The sequence below is a fragment of the Chiroxiphia lanceolata genome, chromosome 4 (assembly GCF_009829145.1).
Source record: "Chiroxiphia lanceolata isolate bChiLan1 chromosome 4, bChiLan1.pri, whole genome shotgun sequence".
NCBI classification, from domain to species: Eukaryota; Metazoa; Chordata; class Aves; order Passeriformes; family Pipridae; genus Chiroxiphia; species Chiroxiphia lanceolata.
In genome coordinates this window covers 73,910,867-73,926,955 of record NC_045640.1, presented here as the reverse complement: position 1 = coordinate 73,926,955, position 16,089 = coordinate 73,910,867, and the positions used below count along the sequence as shown (strand labels likewise).

General features: G+C 47.0%; 1 protein-coding gene across 9 annotated transcripts in view; it reads left to right on the top strand.

Annotated features, from left to right (window-relative positions):
• SLC4A4 (solute carrier family 4 member 4) overlaps positions 1–16,089 on the top strand; it is a 140,544-nt gene that overhangs the window by 121,764 nt on the left and 2,691 nt on the right. For 8 of the 9 annotated variants that reach the window (XM_032685530.1, XM_032685537.1, XM_032685536.1 and 5 more), the window contains 9 exons: positions 118–231; positions 569–730; positions 2,974–3,152; positions 4,070–4,142; positions 7,515–7,583; positions 8,844–9,017; positions 10,957–11,118; positions 13,541–13,637; positions 15,517–15,596. In XM_032685530.1, the coding sequence (XP_032541421.1) occupies positions 118–231; positions 569–730; positions 2,974–3,152; positions 4,070–4,142; positions 7,515–7,583; positions 8,844–9,017; positions 10,957–11,118; positions 13,541–13,637; positions 15,517–15,560 (1,074 nt within the window). In that variant the 3' untranslated portion in view covers positions 15,561–15,596. Of the gene's footprint in view, positions 1–117; positions 232–568; positions 731–2,973; positions 3,153–4,069; positions 4,143–7,514; positions 7,584–8,843; positions 9,018–10,956; positions 11,119–13,448; positions 13,638–15,516; positions 15,597–16,089 lie in introns of those variants that run through there. The other variant, XM_032685539.1, reaches the window with a different exon arrangement.

Sequence of the window (16,089 nt, the reverse complement as noted above, 5' to 3'; positions counted from 1 at the left end):
GGAAGATGGAACGCTGAGTTTGTCTCACCACAAGGTCTCATGTAGACACCAAAGCGTGGGTGAAGCGGTGTTTCGTGGTGCTCACTCCTGCTGTTATGGTACCACCTTCTCTTTCAGGCCCGGAAGCTCATCAGTGACTTTGCCATTATCCTGTCCATTTTGATCTTCTGTGGAATAGATGCCCTGGTTGGTGTGGACACACCAAAACTAATTGTGCCAAGTGAATTCAAGGTATGTCATTGTCAGGCCTGTGGAAGGGGTTCACTTCTCCCCTACCTGCCCTGTATGGAATGACTTACCCTCAAAATGGGAGCGTAGTTAGTGCTCTGGAAAGGGCTGGTTTACTCAGAGGATATCCTTTTTGTTAGCATCATTTTGATTGGCTGATTAATGTCCTAAATCCTGCCTCCATACTTGGAACCTTTCATTGTCAGTGGGAAGGATGAAATTGTCACAAACCTCAAGTGTCTCCCTGTAGTCCCATTGCTGGAAGTACACCTGGTTTTGGGATGTCATCACTGCTGTATTGCACCTCCAACAAGAGCTTTCTTTTCCCTGTCCTTCAAAGCCAACCAGTCCCGAGAGGGGTTGGTTTATCCCACCTTTTGGAGGGAACCCGTGGTGGGTGTACCTGGCAGCAGCCATCCCTGCCCTGCTGGTGACCATCCTCATCTTCATGGACCAGCAGATCACCGCCGTCATTGTCAACAGGAAGGAGCACAAACTCAAGGTGAGCGTGCTTTGTGTCTTGAGCACTTGCAGGGGCTTTTCCTCCTACCACTTTGCTGCCTCACAGACATGAGCCTATTCCCTGTCACTGGCTGCTGTTTTTAAGGAGGAGAAGTTGCTTTGTGGTCGTGGTCACACTGCACAGTGCTGTCAAATACGAGCAGTAAGCTGGAGAGATTTGGGACATACCAAGGGCATAGCCCCAGTTGGATGTTATTTAAAGAAGAGCTGACACGAAACAGCCTAGGATGTAGTTGTGTTTTTAAAATAAACTTTCCAGACCGGTGCTATGCAGTTTTTTGTGCCTGTAGGGTTTTTCCTTTCCCTGCACGGTCAGTTCTATTGAAAAATATTACATTCCTGTGAAAGACGACTCTCCTTTCCTGATAATAGAATGTGTGGTGTGACCTGTGGGAGTAAAGACCCCCTCAGAACACAGGTAACAGTGGGTCATTATTCAGATACCTGCAGCTGTAACCTTCATCAGTTACAGGGAGAGCTGTTGGAAATGGGAAGGGAGCTTTTGCTTTGAAAAGAGGAGGATGTTTCAATTGATGTGGTCACTGTGGACATTAGACAAGTAACATGTGATTTAAGCCCATCCTGAGCCAGACCTGGAGGAGATAGTCGGAGTACCAGGGAATGGGAAAGGTTTGTTGTGCACAGTGATGATGGCACGCAGATGCTGGCTCACAATTTAAAAAAACCCCCTCAGAACATCCCTGTTTGCCACCTGCATCTGGGCAGATACCTTTGATACTGGGCCCTCATCTTCCTCAGGGCAGGCTGATTGTTGCCATGGTCTCAGTTTTAGGTCTGTCTCCTGCACCTAACTAAGCAGACATAGCATTTTGTTAACCACTGGGAGAATATATTCACTGTTCTTCCCCCATGGAAAAGAGGCCCCTCATTTCTGCAGCTTATAAAGCTTATGAACCACAGAACGTGGTTTTGCCGTCAGCCCTGGGTGTACTTTTTTAGTAACAAAGTTATAAACACTCCAGCAAAGTACTGTTAATATAAAAAATGTATTCCCCGCTTCCCTTGTTACATGTGAGCTCTGTATTTTTTGGAATTGGGGCTTCTTGAGTCCCATCCTGTTGCTTTGCACCAAAAAACACCTCTGTACATAAGATTTACTGTAAAAAAAAAAAAAAAGGTCATGTTTTTTTCTGCTCATCCCTTGCTAAAGCCTTGGCAGAGTGTCACAGGGTGCCTGTCCCAGTGCCACCAGCCAGCCAAGGTAAGCAGTGCACGTGTGAGGGAAACAGTGAGGACTATTCAAGAGGAGCTGGGTTGCTTTCCCTCCTGGGTCATCCTAGGTCTAGTTTGGGGTTTTTTTCCAATAATATCAAACTAAACAGGATTAAAAAAAAAGGCTAATATGTTTTAAAATAGCACACCTTTAGAGGTCTGTCTGGTGTTTTTCTGAAAGTCCCTTTCTTTGGTGGCTCTTTTGTTTCTTCACTTCTTCTCTTGGCACTTGTGACCGCTGGATTTCCTGTGTTAGTTCATGAAAGGATTTAAAAAATAGAGGATCAGGGGTCTTTGAAAAGGAGTCAGGAATGAGGGCAACTTTTTGCTTTGGATAGGGAATGAACCTTCAGCTGTTCTTGTTGCATTCCATAAAAGGAACCTAGGATTGGGTTTTGAGGGAGTTGCTTCCAGCACCAGGCACCATCTGCAGGGCCCGGACCCGTTGGGAAGTCCTGACTAGGAGATCCTGCAGTTGCTGAACATGAGTTCAGACCTCACTCTGAGACAACCAGTGGCACATGTTACCTTTAGGCAGGCACCATATGTCTGTAAGGTGGCTTTCTTCCTTAGGTCATCACACTGCAAGTTGTTGTTCAAGAGCTGCTTCAAACTAAAATTAGGCTTTGGGCTGGTTTTTTAAAGGGTGGTTTGAGTGTTTAAAGCTCTGTGTGCATCCAAGCATCACTTACAACGATGTGAGATGACTTGGGGCACAACCCATCTCTCTCTCTCTCTCTCTCTCTCTCTCTGTCTCTCTCTCTCAATCTCAATCTCTCTGTCTGTCTATATATTTACTTTGAAAGCTTGCTATATATTTATTTTGAAAGCTTGCTTATGCTGTTTACAAGATCCAATGTATATTTAGTGTTTGGCTCTGTTTGCCAAAAGAAATTGTAGAAGGAAATGCCACCTCTCCAGTGTGCCTGTGCCCCGCTCCGCAGGCATTTGGAATAATTCAGCTGAAGGTTGTTTGTCTCCCTTTCACAGAAAGGTGCTGGATATCATCTGGATTTGTTCTGGGTGGCAATTCTGATGATTGTCTGCTCGTTCATGGGGCTGCCCTGGTACGTGGCTGCTACTGTCATCTCCATCGCTCACATCGACAGCTTGAAGATGGAGACGGAGACTTCAGCCCCTGGAGAACAGCCCAAGTTTTTGGGAGTGAGGTATGTCCAACCAGAAAGGCCTTAATGACTGTGTTTGCCTGTAAAATCCTTTTGTACAAAGAATTTTGTGCTGCTCTCTCCCTATTTCCAAAGCCAGCTGTGAGATTCAGCAGCACGGGTCTCTGGCGATTCCTTGGGCAAACCCCAAGGTGTGACTCCTCTGAAGTTTATTTGGCCAGATCAGATGCAGTTTTCCAGTGTTAAAGAAGATAAATTTCCTGTAGATTTCTTTATCCATGGAAATGAGGCATTCGTTAGCAAATGTAATGGTCAGACATGCAAACCTGTTCTGCCTAGAGCAGTCAGGTCTGCTTAATGGAGTTATTTTTTCTGTGTTTGGTTGCCTTAATTAAGTGGTCTGAAGTGCTTCCGATGGGAGCACTCCTGGAAATCAGACTGCTTGTTTAGGCAACTAAATAGAAACTTAATGGCCTGACTTACAGTGCTCAGAAATATTAGTGACCAAGGTATTTTTGGAAGTGGGAAACCCTATGGGCACTGATGAAGGCACACGTTCAGCACCTCGGGAACGTCTCAGCCATTTTTCCAAGCTGCTGGAGTACTCTGAGCAGGACTCACAATATGTGACTGATCTAAGGGTGGAGAGCTAATGATTTTTTCCCCTCTCTAAGTACGACCGTGTGGGGAATTTGGAGTGCTGGTTAATGGTCTGTAATGTTTAACATGCAAACACACCTCTCCTCACTCAGTAGCAGTGCTGTGTTGACCCCAAACAGCATAAAGAAACTGATCTGGGGTTTGAAAACAGAGCTGTGCAGGGCTTGTTCAGGATCCAGCCACCTGTCTGATGCTGTAGGCTGAAAAATATGGCTGCAGAAGTGAGTTTTTGGGCTTTATGTTCCGTACTCAGAATATAAAACCAAAGCTATGGTCCTCACCCAGTGATGTTGTTTCAGGGAGCAGAGAGTCACTGGAGTCATTGTTTTCATCCTGACCGGGGTGTCTGTCTTCATGGCTCCCATCCTGAAGGTAAGGATGGTTTACAGTTCTTTAGAAGCTTAAATCCAAACCTTTTGGAAGGCAAACCCCACCATGGTTGCAGTGTGCTGCAACAGTGACGAAGTTCAGGGCTCGGAGTCTTGGGCGCTGTGATTTTTTTTCATTTTAAGATTATTCTTCCATGTTTGCATAAAGTTAAGTTTCCTTTTCTTTTATGATTCCTTTTGTACCTTTGCCATGCCTGCATTTTATGGAAAATGAATCACGGATAAAGCTCAAGAGTATGGAAAACATGCTTCTGGAGGAAGTAGTGTAATTAAATGGCATTCCTTCATCTCCTGAATCTTTTTTTCCTGTGAGTTTAGCCAAGACACTGGACAGATGTGCTGCTCATGGATCTAGGTAGGTTGCTATTTTCCAAGACCAGAAATGTGTTGGCACGTAGCCACAGAGAAATGCATCCTTAGTGGATCATCAGATCGCAGAAGGGAACTGGAAAACCTGCTTATCCCTGTCTTGTGGAGGACACAGCCTACTCTGGGAATGGTGATGGAAGCAGTGCCAAACACAGACATTCAGTCCAATGGGAGATGTCAGCTGCAGGTGTCCTTCTTCATGGATCCCAAGGCCAACGGTAGAAGCAGAACATGTCAAATCAGTGGCACCATGCACTGTAACTCCGGGATGGAGCAGATGGGTGTCTGGAGGAGCATTTGGAGGAGGCAAAGGAGTTTTTGGAAGCCACAGGGGCTGCGAGGCGCAGTGAGATGTGAGCCTGATGGGAGGAGGCAGGCAGGGAGCAGCAATGCTGCCTGTGGAGAGAGTGGAAACAGTGGCTTTCCAAAGCCAGCGTGTTTCTCTTCTTCATTTCTAAGGTTGTTTGTATGGCTCGAATTTTGATGTCTTGGTAACAGTTTCCGCCTCTGCACAAACAGGCACTTCCGTGCCCTTAATTTAATACCTGATTGTGATAATCCTGTTTGTTAGTCCATGTGACCTTTGCCTGCAAGATCCCTCTTCCTCTGTTCCACTGGGGTCTATTTCCCCTGTTATTGCTTCAGTCATTAGTTCTTTGCTGTGCTTCCCTTAAGACAGCGTGTAGGGAAGATCCTCGCGGGAGGACGCCTGAGGATAAATCGGCACGCTCCTGGCCCACGTGCCAGCGGGAAGGACCTGGCAGCATTTCAGGACCTTTAGCAAATTCCAGTGGCAGGGTCCTGCTGGAGGGAGCTGCTCTGCTAAATGCATTGCAGAACATTTCAGTCTTCTCCTGCCAGCGGCGAGTTGAACGCTGACGATCCCAAATTCAATAAACCAGGCAATGCATGGAATAATCCCATCTTTGTTTTCTGGGGGTTTTGTGGTGATTGTGCTGGTTTTGGATGTCACTGGTGTTTCTGCTCAACTGTGGCAGATCTCCACAGAAACATCCTCAGCCCTGCTGAGAGAGTGACAGGCACTTTCCTATAAATACAGTTTTAATCCTCTTGGCCCACAGCAGGTTTGGTCAGAGTGCTGAAGCCAGCAACCCCATCATTGGGGAAGACTTTGCCAAGAGAAAGTCTTCCAAAATGACAGCACCGCTTGCTGCTCTGCAGGGTAATGTACTGAGGTTTCACCTCGGGAGGATCTACGGGATTAATCATCGTGGAATGGAGAAATAATATTTGGGCATTTTTCTTATTTTTTAAAAAAACCCACAGAAATAATTAAAGGGGGAGGAGAGCAGTGAAAATGAGCTAGAAAGCTGAACTCTGATTTCTGGAGATGTTGCCTTATCTTGTCTCATCGCTCAGATCCAGTGAGGGCTTTGAATCCTGTGGTTCCCCAAAGCTTTGTGAACCACACACTGGGACCCCACCCCACCCACAGTGGTGATGGCAGACCCCCACTGTGGAGAAAACATTTGCCTTTTAATGGGCATTACCAACACGGCTCTCCAAAGGAAGGAAATAAATCAAAGAGAAGGATGAGTTAGCAATCAAGAAGCGTGCAGGAGCTGATAGGGAATGAGACTCGGGAAGGAAGAAAAATGTAGGCAGGAAAACTTTGAATGGCACGTGGCCAGGTGACTTTGATGCTCATGTGCCCCCAGGGAAATGCTTGTAGGAAACAGATGAATAAGGTGGCGGGGAATACGCTAAAAAACTGGATAGCTGCCCTGTTATTTGCTTCTTTCATGAGCTCCGTGCAGAGGTTGGAAGGGGAGTGTTCCCAGCACAGGAGTTCTGGGAACAGCAGGCGCCGTGGCTGTGCTGCGACTGCCGTTCAGTGGCAGCCACCCGGCACTGCATGAGGGCTGTCCCTTGGAGCTCGTTCCATCCCCCTTGGGCTCCAGTAAATCCCACAAAGGCCGTTATTCAGCTCCTGCCCGTGGTTTGTTCCAAGCATCCCCGTTCCCGTCACGCCAGGCTGGCCGCACAGTTCTGCTGTGGGGGGACAGAGACTTGTTCTGAGGAGCGTGTGTGGTGTTCCTCACTCCCACAGGAGTTGGTGGATGGAGGAATGGGTGGCACTTAGCACTCGAGGGAGCAGAAAGTGATGTTTGAAAGGACAGATCCTGGCAGTGAAGAAGGGAACTCTCAGTCCTGTATTTGGGATTAGTTAGGGATTAATGTGTGTGAGAGGTGGAGCGGGCAGAGATTGGGTTGGCATGACCGTCGTCGCTGAGGTGGGGCTCCAGAGAAGAGCCTTTCTGCATGGATTTGCATGACTTACTGAGCCGGATGTGGAATCACGGGATTGTTTCAGTTGGAAAAGCCCTCTAAGATCACCCAGTCCCACCAGCACTGCCAAGCCCACCATTAAACCCTGTCCCCAGGTGCCTCGTCTACACAGCTTTTAAATTCCTCCAGGAATGCTGACTCCACCACTTCACAACCCTTTCCATGAAGAGGTTTCTCCTAATATCCAGTCTAAACCTCCCCTGGTGCAACATTTCCACTTGTCCTGTCACTTGCTACCTGAGAAAACAGGATATAACTCAAACCACAGGATCACCCTGCCTGTTCTTCTTCCCTGCCTTCTGCTTCCAGTCTCATCACAAAGCCAGAGGTGAAAGGCAGTTTGCAGCTCACTGGAGCATGTTTCCCCACCTCCTCCTTAACTTGCTGACTGACTGCCGTCATTCCCTGTTGTTCTTGGCCAGACGTCCAAGTCCTGGTCAAGTGGGGGAGTGTGATTGCACAAATGTCCTTGTGTCTCTCAGAACACAGCAGAAGGATCTATTTATTTGGCTTTGTTTTGCTTGATTATTTATATGGCTTTATTCCTCCGCGTTGTCCACTCATAGATGCAGTTTGAGTTGATCACAGGCTGGGACTGACATCCCACCGCGTGTTGGCAGTGCACTGTGTACAGGGAGGGTTGTTCACCCGGTTTCTCCTGCTCTTCCTCCCGCAGTTCATTCCCATGCCTGTGCTCTACGGTGTCTTCCTCTACATGGGTGTCGCGTCCCTCAACGGCGTGCAGGTGAGTCCCTCCAACATCACAGAGTCATTAACCAGCACAGGGGCTCTCCCACAGCCCTCCAGCTTTTCACTTCTCCTTCGCTACCTCATCTTCCTTCCCAAGAAACCCAGGGAGGGTGGCAGCTGTCACAGCCATTGCACAACCTGGGTGTCCTGAGGTGAAGACCGAGGGAGAGCGGCCAAGTCTGGGCACTGTCTGTACCAGGGGTTGCTTTGTGAAGACCCAGGTCCATCCTGGGCCTTGGAGCAACCTGGTCTAGTGGAAGGTGTCCCTGCCTGTGGCAAGGGGATTGGAACAAGATGGTCCTTAAGATCCCTTCCAACCCAGACCGTTCCAGGATTCCACAGGCTTACTCCCCAGCTCGGGCTCGCTCCCAGGGTGGTTCGGGTCCTCTGCCACAGACTGAAGGCAAACAAGGAGGATGATTTATGGCAGTGGGGTTATTCTGCAATGCTAACGAGCGGGAACATTGTTCTCTGAGGAGGGGAAGCCAAGCCCCTCTCTTTGTCGTTGAGGAAATCTTATGTAAGGAGCCGTTCTCATGGCCAGCGCCTGTAGCTGGCCCAAGGAGCCTGGAAGTGGTTTTGTTGCTTTCTGGCACCCTGTTAAATATGGCCTTTCTTTTATTGCTGGGTTGTGCCCTAAGGGGAAGGGACTGCCTGTTCTGTGAGCTCCAGGAGAATTCCCTTGGGGGTTCTGCAAAACAGCCCCAGGTTCCATTCACTGGTGCTGGATCTGTCTGGTCCTGGCAGTGGGCAGCGAGCCCACCTCGGGCAGGGGACAACGCAGGGATTGTCCTGTTGGCCCTGGGGCTGGCTCTCCCGGAGGGGATTTCCCCTGCTCCTGACCCAGGTGGTTGGGGGACTGGGCAGATTGTTTCCCACTAATCAAATGTGTTTTTCACTGCATGAGAAATCCCCATTTTGGTTTAATTCCAAGTGTATCCGGTCCAGCAAGGGCAAAGGGGTACTGCTGGGAAAGCTGCCCGTCTTCCTTGCTCTTCGGCGAGGTGTTGCTCTGTTCTCTGGCAGTGTGGTGTCTACCCTCTCCTCTGCTGACCTCTGCTCCTGATTTATTTGGGGAAAAGAAAAGCACTGTTCCTAAATGCTGAATGTCTTTACTTGGCAGGACCGGGGCAGGGGAGGGCAGCAGAAGTGCCCCAGAGTGTGATGCTGACCCTGGTTTGGGCATTCATCTTGTTTTCTCTCTTTTTTGTGCATCCTGCATTTCATTTCACTGTCCCTTTCTTTTCTTTTGCAGTTCATGGATCGTCTAAAGCTGCTCTTGATGCCTCTAAAACACCAGCCTGACTTTATCTACCTGCGCCACGTCCCTCTGCGCAGGGTCCACCTCTTCACCTTCCTGCAGGTGGTGTGCCTGGCCCTCCTCTGGATCCTCAAATCCACCGTGGCTGCTATCATATTCCCTGTCATGGTAGGTGACACCCTCCATCACATCTCTCCCTCCCTCCCTTCTCCCTCACATCCCTCCCTTTCACAGCCTGCACCTTCCGCAGTCATTCCCTCCCATAAATGAGTAAATCCAACGTCTCCCTGCCAAATCCCTGGCTCAGGGCTCTGCTCATGGGACTGGTGTAGGACTGCATGGGGTCAGTGTGGCCGTACCTGCCTTTACATAAATCCTCTGGAGGAAAATGAGCCTGGAAAGTTAATTTTTTCCCAGAAAGGTGTAGTTAGTGTTGACCGTTCCTGGCTGCCAAGGTTAGATTTGCCGTGGTTTCTCCTTGAGCTGCATGAACCAAGGAGAGGAGCAGTTTTCCTGTTTTAGTCCACACTAATTACCAGATACAAAATGTCTCCCTGGCTTTTAAATAGCACAAATTGACAGAACCAAGAAGGAGACTCGGTGCTAAGAGGGGTGCCAGAGACAGGGAAGAGATTAGAGGAAAAAAGGGAATGTCTTTTTTCCTTGAACTTGAGTAAAAAGACCCTAATGTTGTTTCACATCAGAGGGTGATTATTCGGATCATTACCGGAGCTACAGACACAGGCGCCCTCTGGCTTGGAGATAGGTCAGACTGCTGCAAAGGCAAAGCTTTATGAAACTCCTGAGTAAATTTGGACCCCCTAGGTCACCTGATTTCAGGTTTGTGGACAAGTAAAATCTCAGTTGTGGGAACAGGTCTTTGCAGTGCTTATTTAAGGGACAGAAGGAGGGAGGGCAGAACCCAGATCAAGGACAAGCTGGTGAAATGAGAAAAGATGATGCAAGTAAAAAAATGCTCCAAATGTTCTTTCTGGGACACGTGCTTCTGTAAAAGGCGTTAAAAATCAGCAGTTCCCACTCTTCCCGTTCCATCGCTTTGCCATGTCTGTCTTGTGCTGCTGTTGGAAGCTGAATCTAAAATCTCTTTGCCCATAATAGAATCTGAGTGAACCCCAGGTCTGCCAGACTTTGTTACAATAGTGCAAACACAGGGAAGGCACAGCCACAGCTCTGATGGAGCTGGATATGATGGCAAAACCTCACTTACCTGCACTCAGGAACCAAATTACTGTAAACTCCCAATTTGTGGGGATCCAGGCAGTAACCAGCTCCCTGCTTATTTGGAGGAAAGGCATTTCAACATGGCAGTAATTCATAGTGGGATGATCACGGGTGTCTGTGTGGCATCTTTCCACCCCCTGAGTAATTGCTCACGTCTGTAATCGCGTCTTCAGTTATGCAAGTCAAAGCTTGAGATCTTTTCCTGGGAATTGTTTGTGCTGTTGATCACCATTGCTTGGCACAAACTTTTCCTTAAATGCAGCCTGTTGGAATGGGTTACAGCTTCCAGCCTGTCCACGTACCCCTTGGCAAAGCCTATGTGGGATCTGATGGAGGTGTCAGACCCAATGTCCGTGTAAACACCCATTTGAGACACGTCCCTTCCTTTTTTACCAGTGCCTTCGATTGCAGTGTTGCACAGAACAAGCTTTTCCTCCAGTTCCCTGCAGCCATAATTTGAGTAAACTTTATTCTGCAGACTCTGGGGGCACAGATTGGCCCTTGTCTGATTTCTAAACAGCCCTTGCATCTGGGGAAGTGGTGAGAAATAAGGCCAAGTTTTATTACTCAGGCTGCCCTGCAAACCTGCATCCAAAAGTAAATGAAAACGCTCATTTTTTGTCTCTTTATTATTTATAATACAGAAGTATTGAGTGACTACATACTGTTTTGTGTCCATTGTTTATTCTGATGTGAAGCAGTCACAGCTCAGCCTTTGCAGTTGACAGATGTGTCCCAGGTGTTCACCACCTTATCTGTATGTTCATTTGCAGCCAGAATTCAAGTGGCTTAGAAGCAGCATTGAGAGGAAGGTGTTCCCAGTGAAAGGTAAAATGTGACTGGGAATCCCTCTCTGCCTTTGCAGATCCTGGCCCTGGTAGCAGTCAGAAAAGCCATGGACTACCTCTTCTCCCAGCATGACTTAAGCTTTCTTGACGACGTCATTCCAGAAAAGGACAAGAAGAAAAAAGAGGACGAGAAGAAGAAGAAAAAGAAGAAGGGCAGTATGGACAGTGACAATGATGATGTAAGGAGCTTTCTGCTCTTGTCACATCCCTCCTTCCTAGCTACCTAACCCCGGGCACGGTCTGTGCCCCTGCCTAGTGCTCTCTCGGAGCTGACAGCTCAGTCTTTTGCTGCTGCAGCAAACGGACCCCAAAGAAAACTTCTTTCCTACGTTGCCTTCCCTTTTCCAACCTGTGGTGGGTGGTTTGTGCATTGCCAGGAATGAGATCACACTTGCCAAGAGCAGTAGGTACCTGCTGGGATGTCATGCCCCTTGCTAGAATGCCTCTCATCACCCTGCCTGCTCCAGCTTCCCTCCTCCACCTTTCTCCCCATCGTTGTCTCTTACATTTTAGGAGGAGAATGCTTTTCACCAGCACCTTTGGTCCTTCTGGTTTTCTTTTTTTCTTTTTTTATTCTTTTTTTTTAATTTTTGTAATGGTTCTTTTTTTTTGAAAGCACAAAAAAAGATGTGACTGCTTTCTGTTGGTAATACTCATCATCTAAATATTTCCTGAGCTTCCATGCCCTCTGCTGTACACTCTGGTCCTACCTCAGGTTGCAGCATATCCTGAAATAGCAAAAAGTGACCTGACTAGACCAGACTCACGTGCCTTTGACTCTTCTGTTTCTTACTGTATATATCAGAAGAAGAAATATAATCCTGGTGCCTTCAAATGTTAATGTTATCCTGCTCAGGTCTAACTCAAATCCTTTAAATTTATACTGAAGTGCTAAACACACTCCACAGGGAGTCCAAAGCACGACATCACCACTTCTGCTCGTGTATCCACCCAGGGTCCATGAAGAAGGGCTTTCCCTGGGATGTAGGGAGAGGTAAGGTCCCTTGAAGCTGGAAAAGAATCCCATTTTGGCACGGCAGGAAAAACAGCTGGGAGGATTGGCTCTTACTTCAGGCAGCAAGCTCCCCTGTCCCGTCATTCCTCCAATTCCCAGGGTGAGGGTTTCCTTCAGCACCTAAATTTGTGCAAACCAAAATGAGATTAAAAGAGGCCCTGCTGAGTAATCAGCAAAGGTTTGATTCCATCCCCTCCTCTTGACTGGTGTGCATCCAGCAGCTCCAGCCATGGCTCCCCTCTGTCCTGTATGTTTTAAGCTATCTCCTCTCTTCCCAGGCTTTTCCTGAATTTCAGGTACAGTAATTAATCTAGTGAGTAAGAGATTTTATGCAAAATGTTGGTTCTTAACTCTCGTTGGGTTTTTTTCAGCACTTGCTTTTACCAGCTTCCTGAACGTACAGCTCTGGGCATTACTGGTTGGATTACTTCCCTTCTTTCCCTTCCAGAAATATCCACCCACAGGGTTAATCCTGTGGGATTTGGGGGGCAATTCACGGGTCTGAGTTCAGCCAAGGGAACTGCTGGGCGTTGCTAATGCTTTATTTGAGTTATGCTTGTCCCTCAGCCTCGTAAAAATAGTCTCAAGGAAACATCTTGCTGTTGGGAGTATGAAATAAGGCACTGGATGTCAGTTATGTTAAAAAATAACTTAAAATAAGAATAATAATCCAAGGAGAGCAATTCTCTGGCCTCCCTAGTGTTTTCCTGCCCTGACTGGAAGGTCTCCTCCCTCCACCCTGGCACTGTGGGTCTGGTTCTCTCCAGGAACAAAGATGTCGCAGTGTTTCTTGCAAATCCCACCTTCCTGCCTTTGCCAAGTTAGGCAATATCAGCCTTTCCTTGGCTATGAGAAGTTCCCTTTATTTTTAAAAAAGCAGAATAATTCCAAGTACCGTCTGCTAAGCATAAGCAGGTGGGTGATAGAAGGCAGTAAGTCCTGCTGGTACCCCAGCTTTTCCCTTTGCCTCTTCCTGACCTGGTTGCTGTTTGTCCTACCAGGCCAGGGATCCTGAATCCTTCCAAGGGTCCTGGAATTGATGAACTAGAGGTGTAACTGAGGCTAAGTTTCACCCAAATTAAAGAGAGGTTGCTGAGCCAGCCCAGCATGCAGAACCTCTGCCCTCATAGAGCAACTGGGAACAACTAAGGGGTTTTACAGAAATCCCAGTGGAATAAAAGGTTTGGATGAGCTTCCCCAGCAGCCAGTGCCCTGCTATATCTGCCCACAGATCCGTTTTCTGTCTGTATTTCCTGCAGCCGACTCCAAGCAGAATGGGATGGTGTCTTAAAAGCTGGTGGGGTGGGAAAGGGGAAGATTTATGTTAATTTACAATTCCACAAGATTATCCTTTCAGTCTGTTTTACTTTTGGAGTGTGAAGGACAAGGGGAAGTGGGGTGCAGTGGGGAACCAGTGGAATCCACCAGGCAACTAAAACTAAGCTGCACGATGCTTTTCTCTTTTTCCTTCTTTTCTTTTCCCCGTTCCTACAGACACTATGTGAAGGATAATTTTAATGTGTGGGAGACGATAAGAGAGAGAGCAGTGGGAATGTTCTAAGACCTTTTACACGTTTCTTTCACAGTCTGACTGCCCCTACTCAGAAAAAGTCCCAAGTATTAAAATACCAATGGACATCATGGAGCAGGAACCTTTCCTAAGTGATAGCAAACCTGCCGACAGTGAGTAGAACTAACCTCTTGCATGCCTGCTTGATTCTGACTTGCACTACAAATATATATATATATACTTAGAGTGATTTTTTTTTTCTTATTTTTTAATCTTTCCTTTTACTTGAGAAGTGCTTTTTCTTGTTCTATTTTTTTTCCTTTCTTTTTTAATTTCCAGGCCTCTGCTTTATGACAGATTTTGCTTTTGTGAGCTTTTTGTTTTGTTTCTTTTTTTTTTCCTTTGCTGGTTACAAAATCAATGTTGTTCTTTCTGGTGCCTCCAGCTTAAGTGCTTTTCTCCAGCTCCTGACAGGTCTCCTGGCCACCTACTCTCTCCTCTCCTCTCTTCTCCTCTCCTCTCCCCCTTGGTGTTAACCTGCTGATGGTGGGATTTATTTTTTTCCTCTGAGTCTGGTGTTCTGGATTTGCAGCGCTGTCCTGTCACTGTTTGTTTCCTTAGGTGCCAAGCAGTTGCAAAAAAAATCAGCACTTAACAGAGTAATTAATTATTTGTGTCATTAAGCTGCCCAGGCAGGGATCAGTTGGTCATTAACTTATTTCCCTTCTTAGGTGATTTGCTTTTGTGCTCTTCTCTTGGTCTTAATTTCTTATGTTAATATCCATAAATGCTAATTGTAATCTTTATTTTCAGTCATTCCCACTTTACATTTTCCTCTTTTAAGTGAGGAAACACAGCTGACCTTGGCTTTTTTGCCTTTGGGCTGACTTTTAGTATACTAAGGGTGTCATATGCTGTTTTGTTGGGAGGTGGGAGGGGAGAAATACAAATCAGAGTAATAAATTAGTGCTGCTGCCAGACTGGTAATTCCTGGGAGTAGGACCTAAACCCCTAGATGATAAATCCTTAAATTATCCTTAGGGTCTAAGAGCTGGGACCCAAGTCCCTTTCCTTTTGGTGGCATAGAGAGGCCTTGGGCAACACAGAGCATTGCTCTGTGGGTTTTAGATACAGAAGCACTTAGAGATTGGGGATTATAAAACAAAAGTAATGGAAAAGAGACACTTTCCTGGTTATTTAGATATCGTCAGTGTTTTGCTGATATCAGCAAACCTTCCAAAATCAGCCTCAGGCAACCACACATCCTCCTCATTCTGTGAAAACACTCTGATATGCTAAAAGCAAATTGCATACTAAATATTGTTCCACAGGATTTTAGGATCAGATGCCCTGTTTTCAACATCTTTATGGCTAAAATAGTTAGGGAAAAGTTAATTCTGCCATGTTTGGAATGCCCTTGGAGATGGCACGGGGTAAATCACCCATGAGCCAAGCTGTAGTTGGTTTGTGTATTGGTACATTTCTGTAACCAGATATTTGATTTGTTGGGTTTTAATTAGAAACAATGAAAAAAAATTAAACTTATCAGGCCATTGGAACAGAAAAAACAGCCAGAATTCAGTACCACTCTGGTGTTGTCCTTGGATTTAACTGTGCTCTGCGATCCAAAGTATATTCCTAATAATACTACTAACATCAGCTTTCCTCCAGCAAGAGGAATAGGGCTGTTATTCCCAGAGGAATAACACAGGGTCAGGAGAGAGAAAAGAGTCCAGGCAACAAGCCACCCTATTTCTCCCAAGGAATGTGGGTGTGACAGTGGGAGCACAGGTTAACTGAGAGGAGTAGATCCAAGGTAAGTGTCCAACCCTAAAAGTGGGCGAACTCCTGGGAAACTGGGCCTGTTGGCACCGCAAGGGTTTTTATCTTGGAGGAGAGAGAGAGAGAAAGAGAGAGGAGTGGAGTGAATCCATCTGACAGGCAGCAGGAAAATATCTTTGCCAATGGATGAGGGTTGGAAAAACTGAGGCAGGGCTGGAGGAACCATCAGTGCTGCAGCAATGACAGCCCAGGCTTTCTTCCCCCCCTCAGGAGAAAAATCACCAACATTCCTTGAACGCCACACGTCTTGCTGATACAATTCCTTTCCTTCAATCACACGCCATGCCAAGGTAAGCACCTGGAAAATACACTTTGGAATCATCTCAGAAAAGTATCTCTGCTCCCCCTCAGCGCACCCAAAGTTTGCTGTAGGGGATTCTTGAAAAAAAAGCACTTGGAGAACGTTCCCTGCCTTGGATTGCAGCATCCTGAAGTGATTATGAACAAGTTGATTCCGTAATTATTCCAGCCCTTGCAGTGCTTGGGATGGGAAGTGGAGAACCTGTGGGAGACGTGAAGGCTTCACTAGCCTTGGATAGACCCCGGCTGCAGCACTGAGGACTGGTTTGGGAGCCAGAGCAGGAGAAAGAGAGAAAGACCCCTCCTGGGAGGAGTCAAGAGGGGCAGTGCTAAGGGGAAATAATCCATTTTGCCATATCTGTGGTGGAAGATAGAGTAAATAATAACCTTAAATTGCAGCAAGGAGGAGTTAAGCAACAGTTCCTCGGAGTTCAGTCCCTTGGGGCCACGTGGGACTTCCCAGCACCAGGAATTGGATCTGGA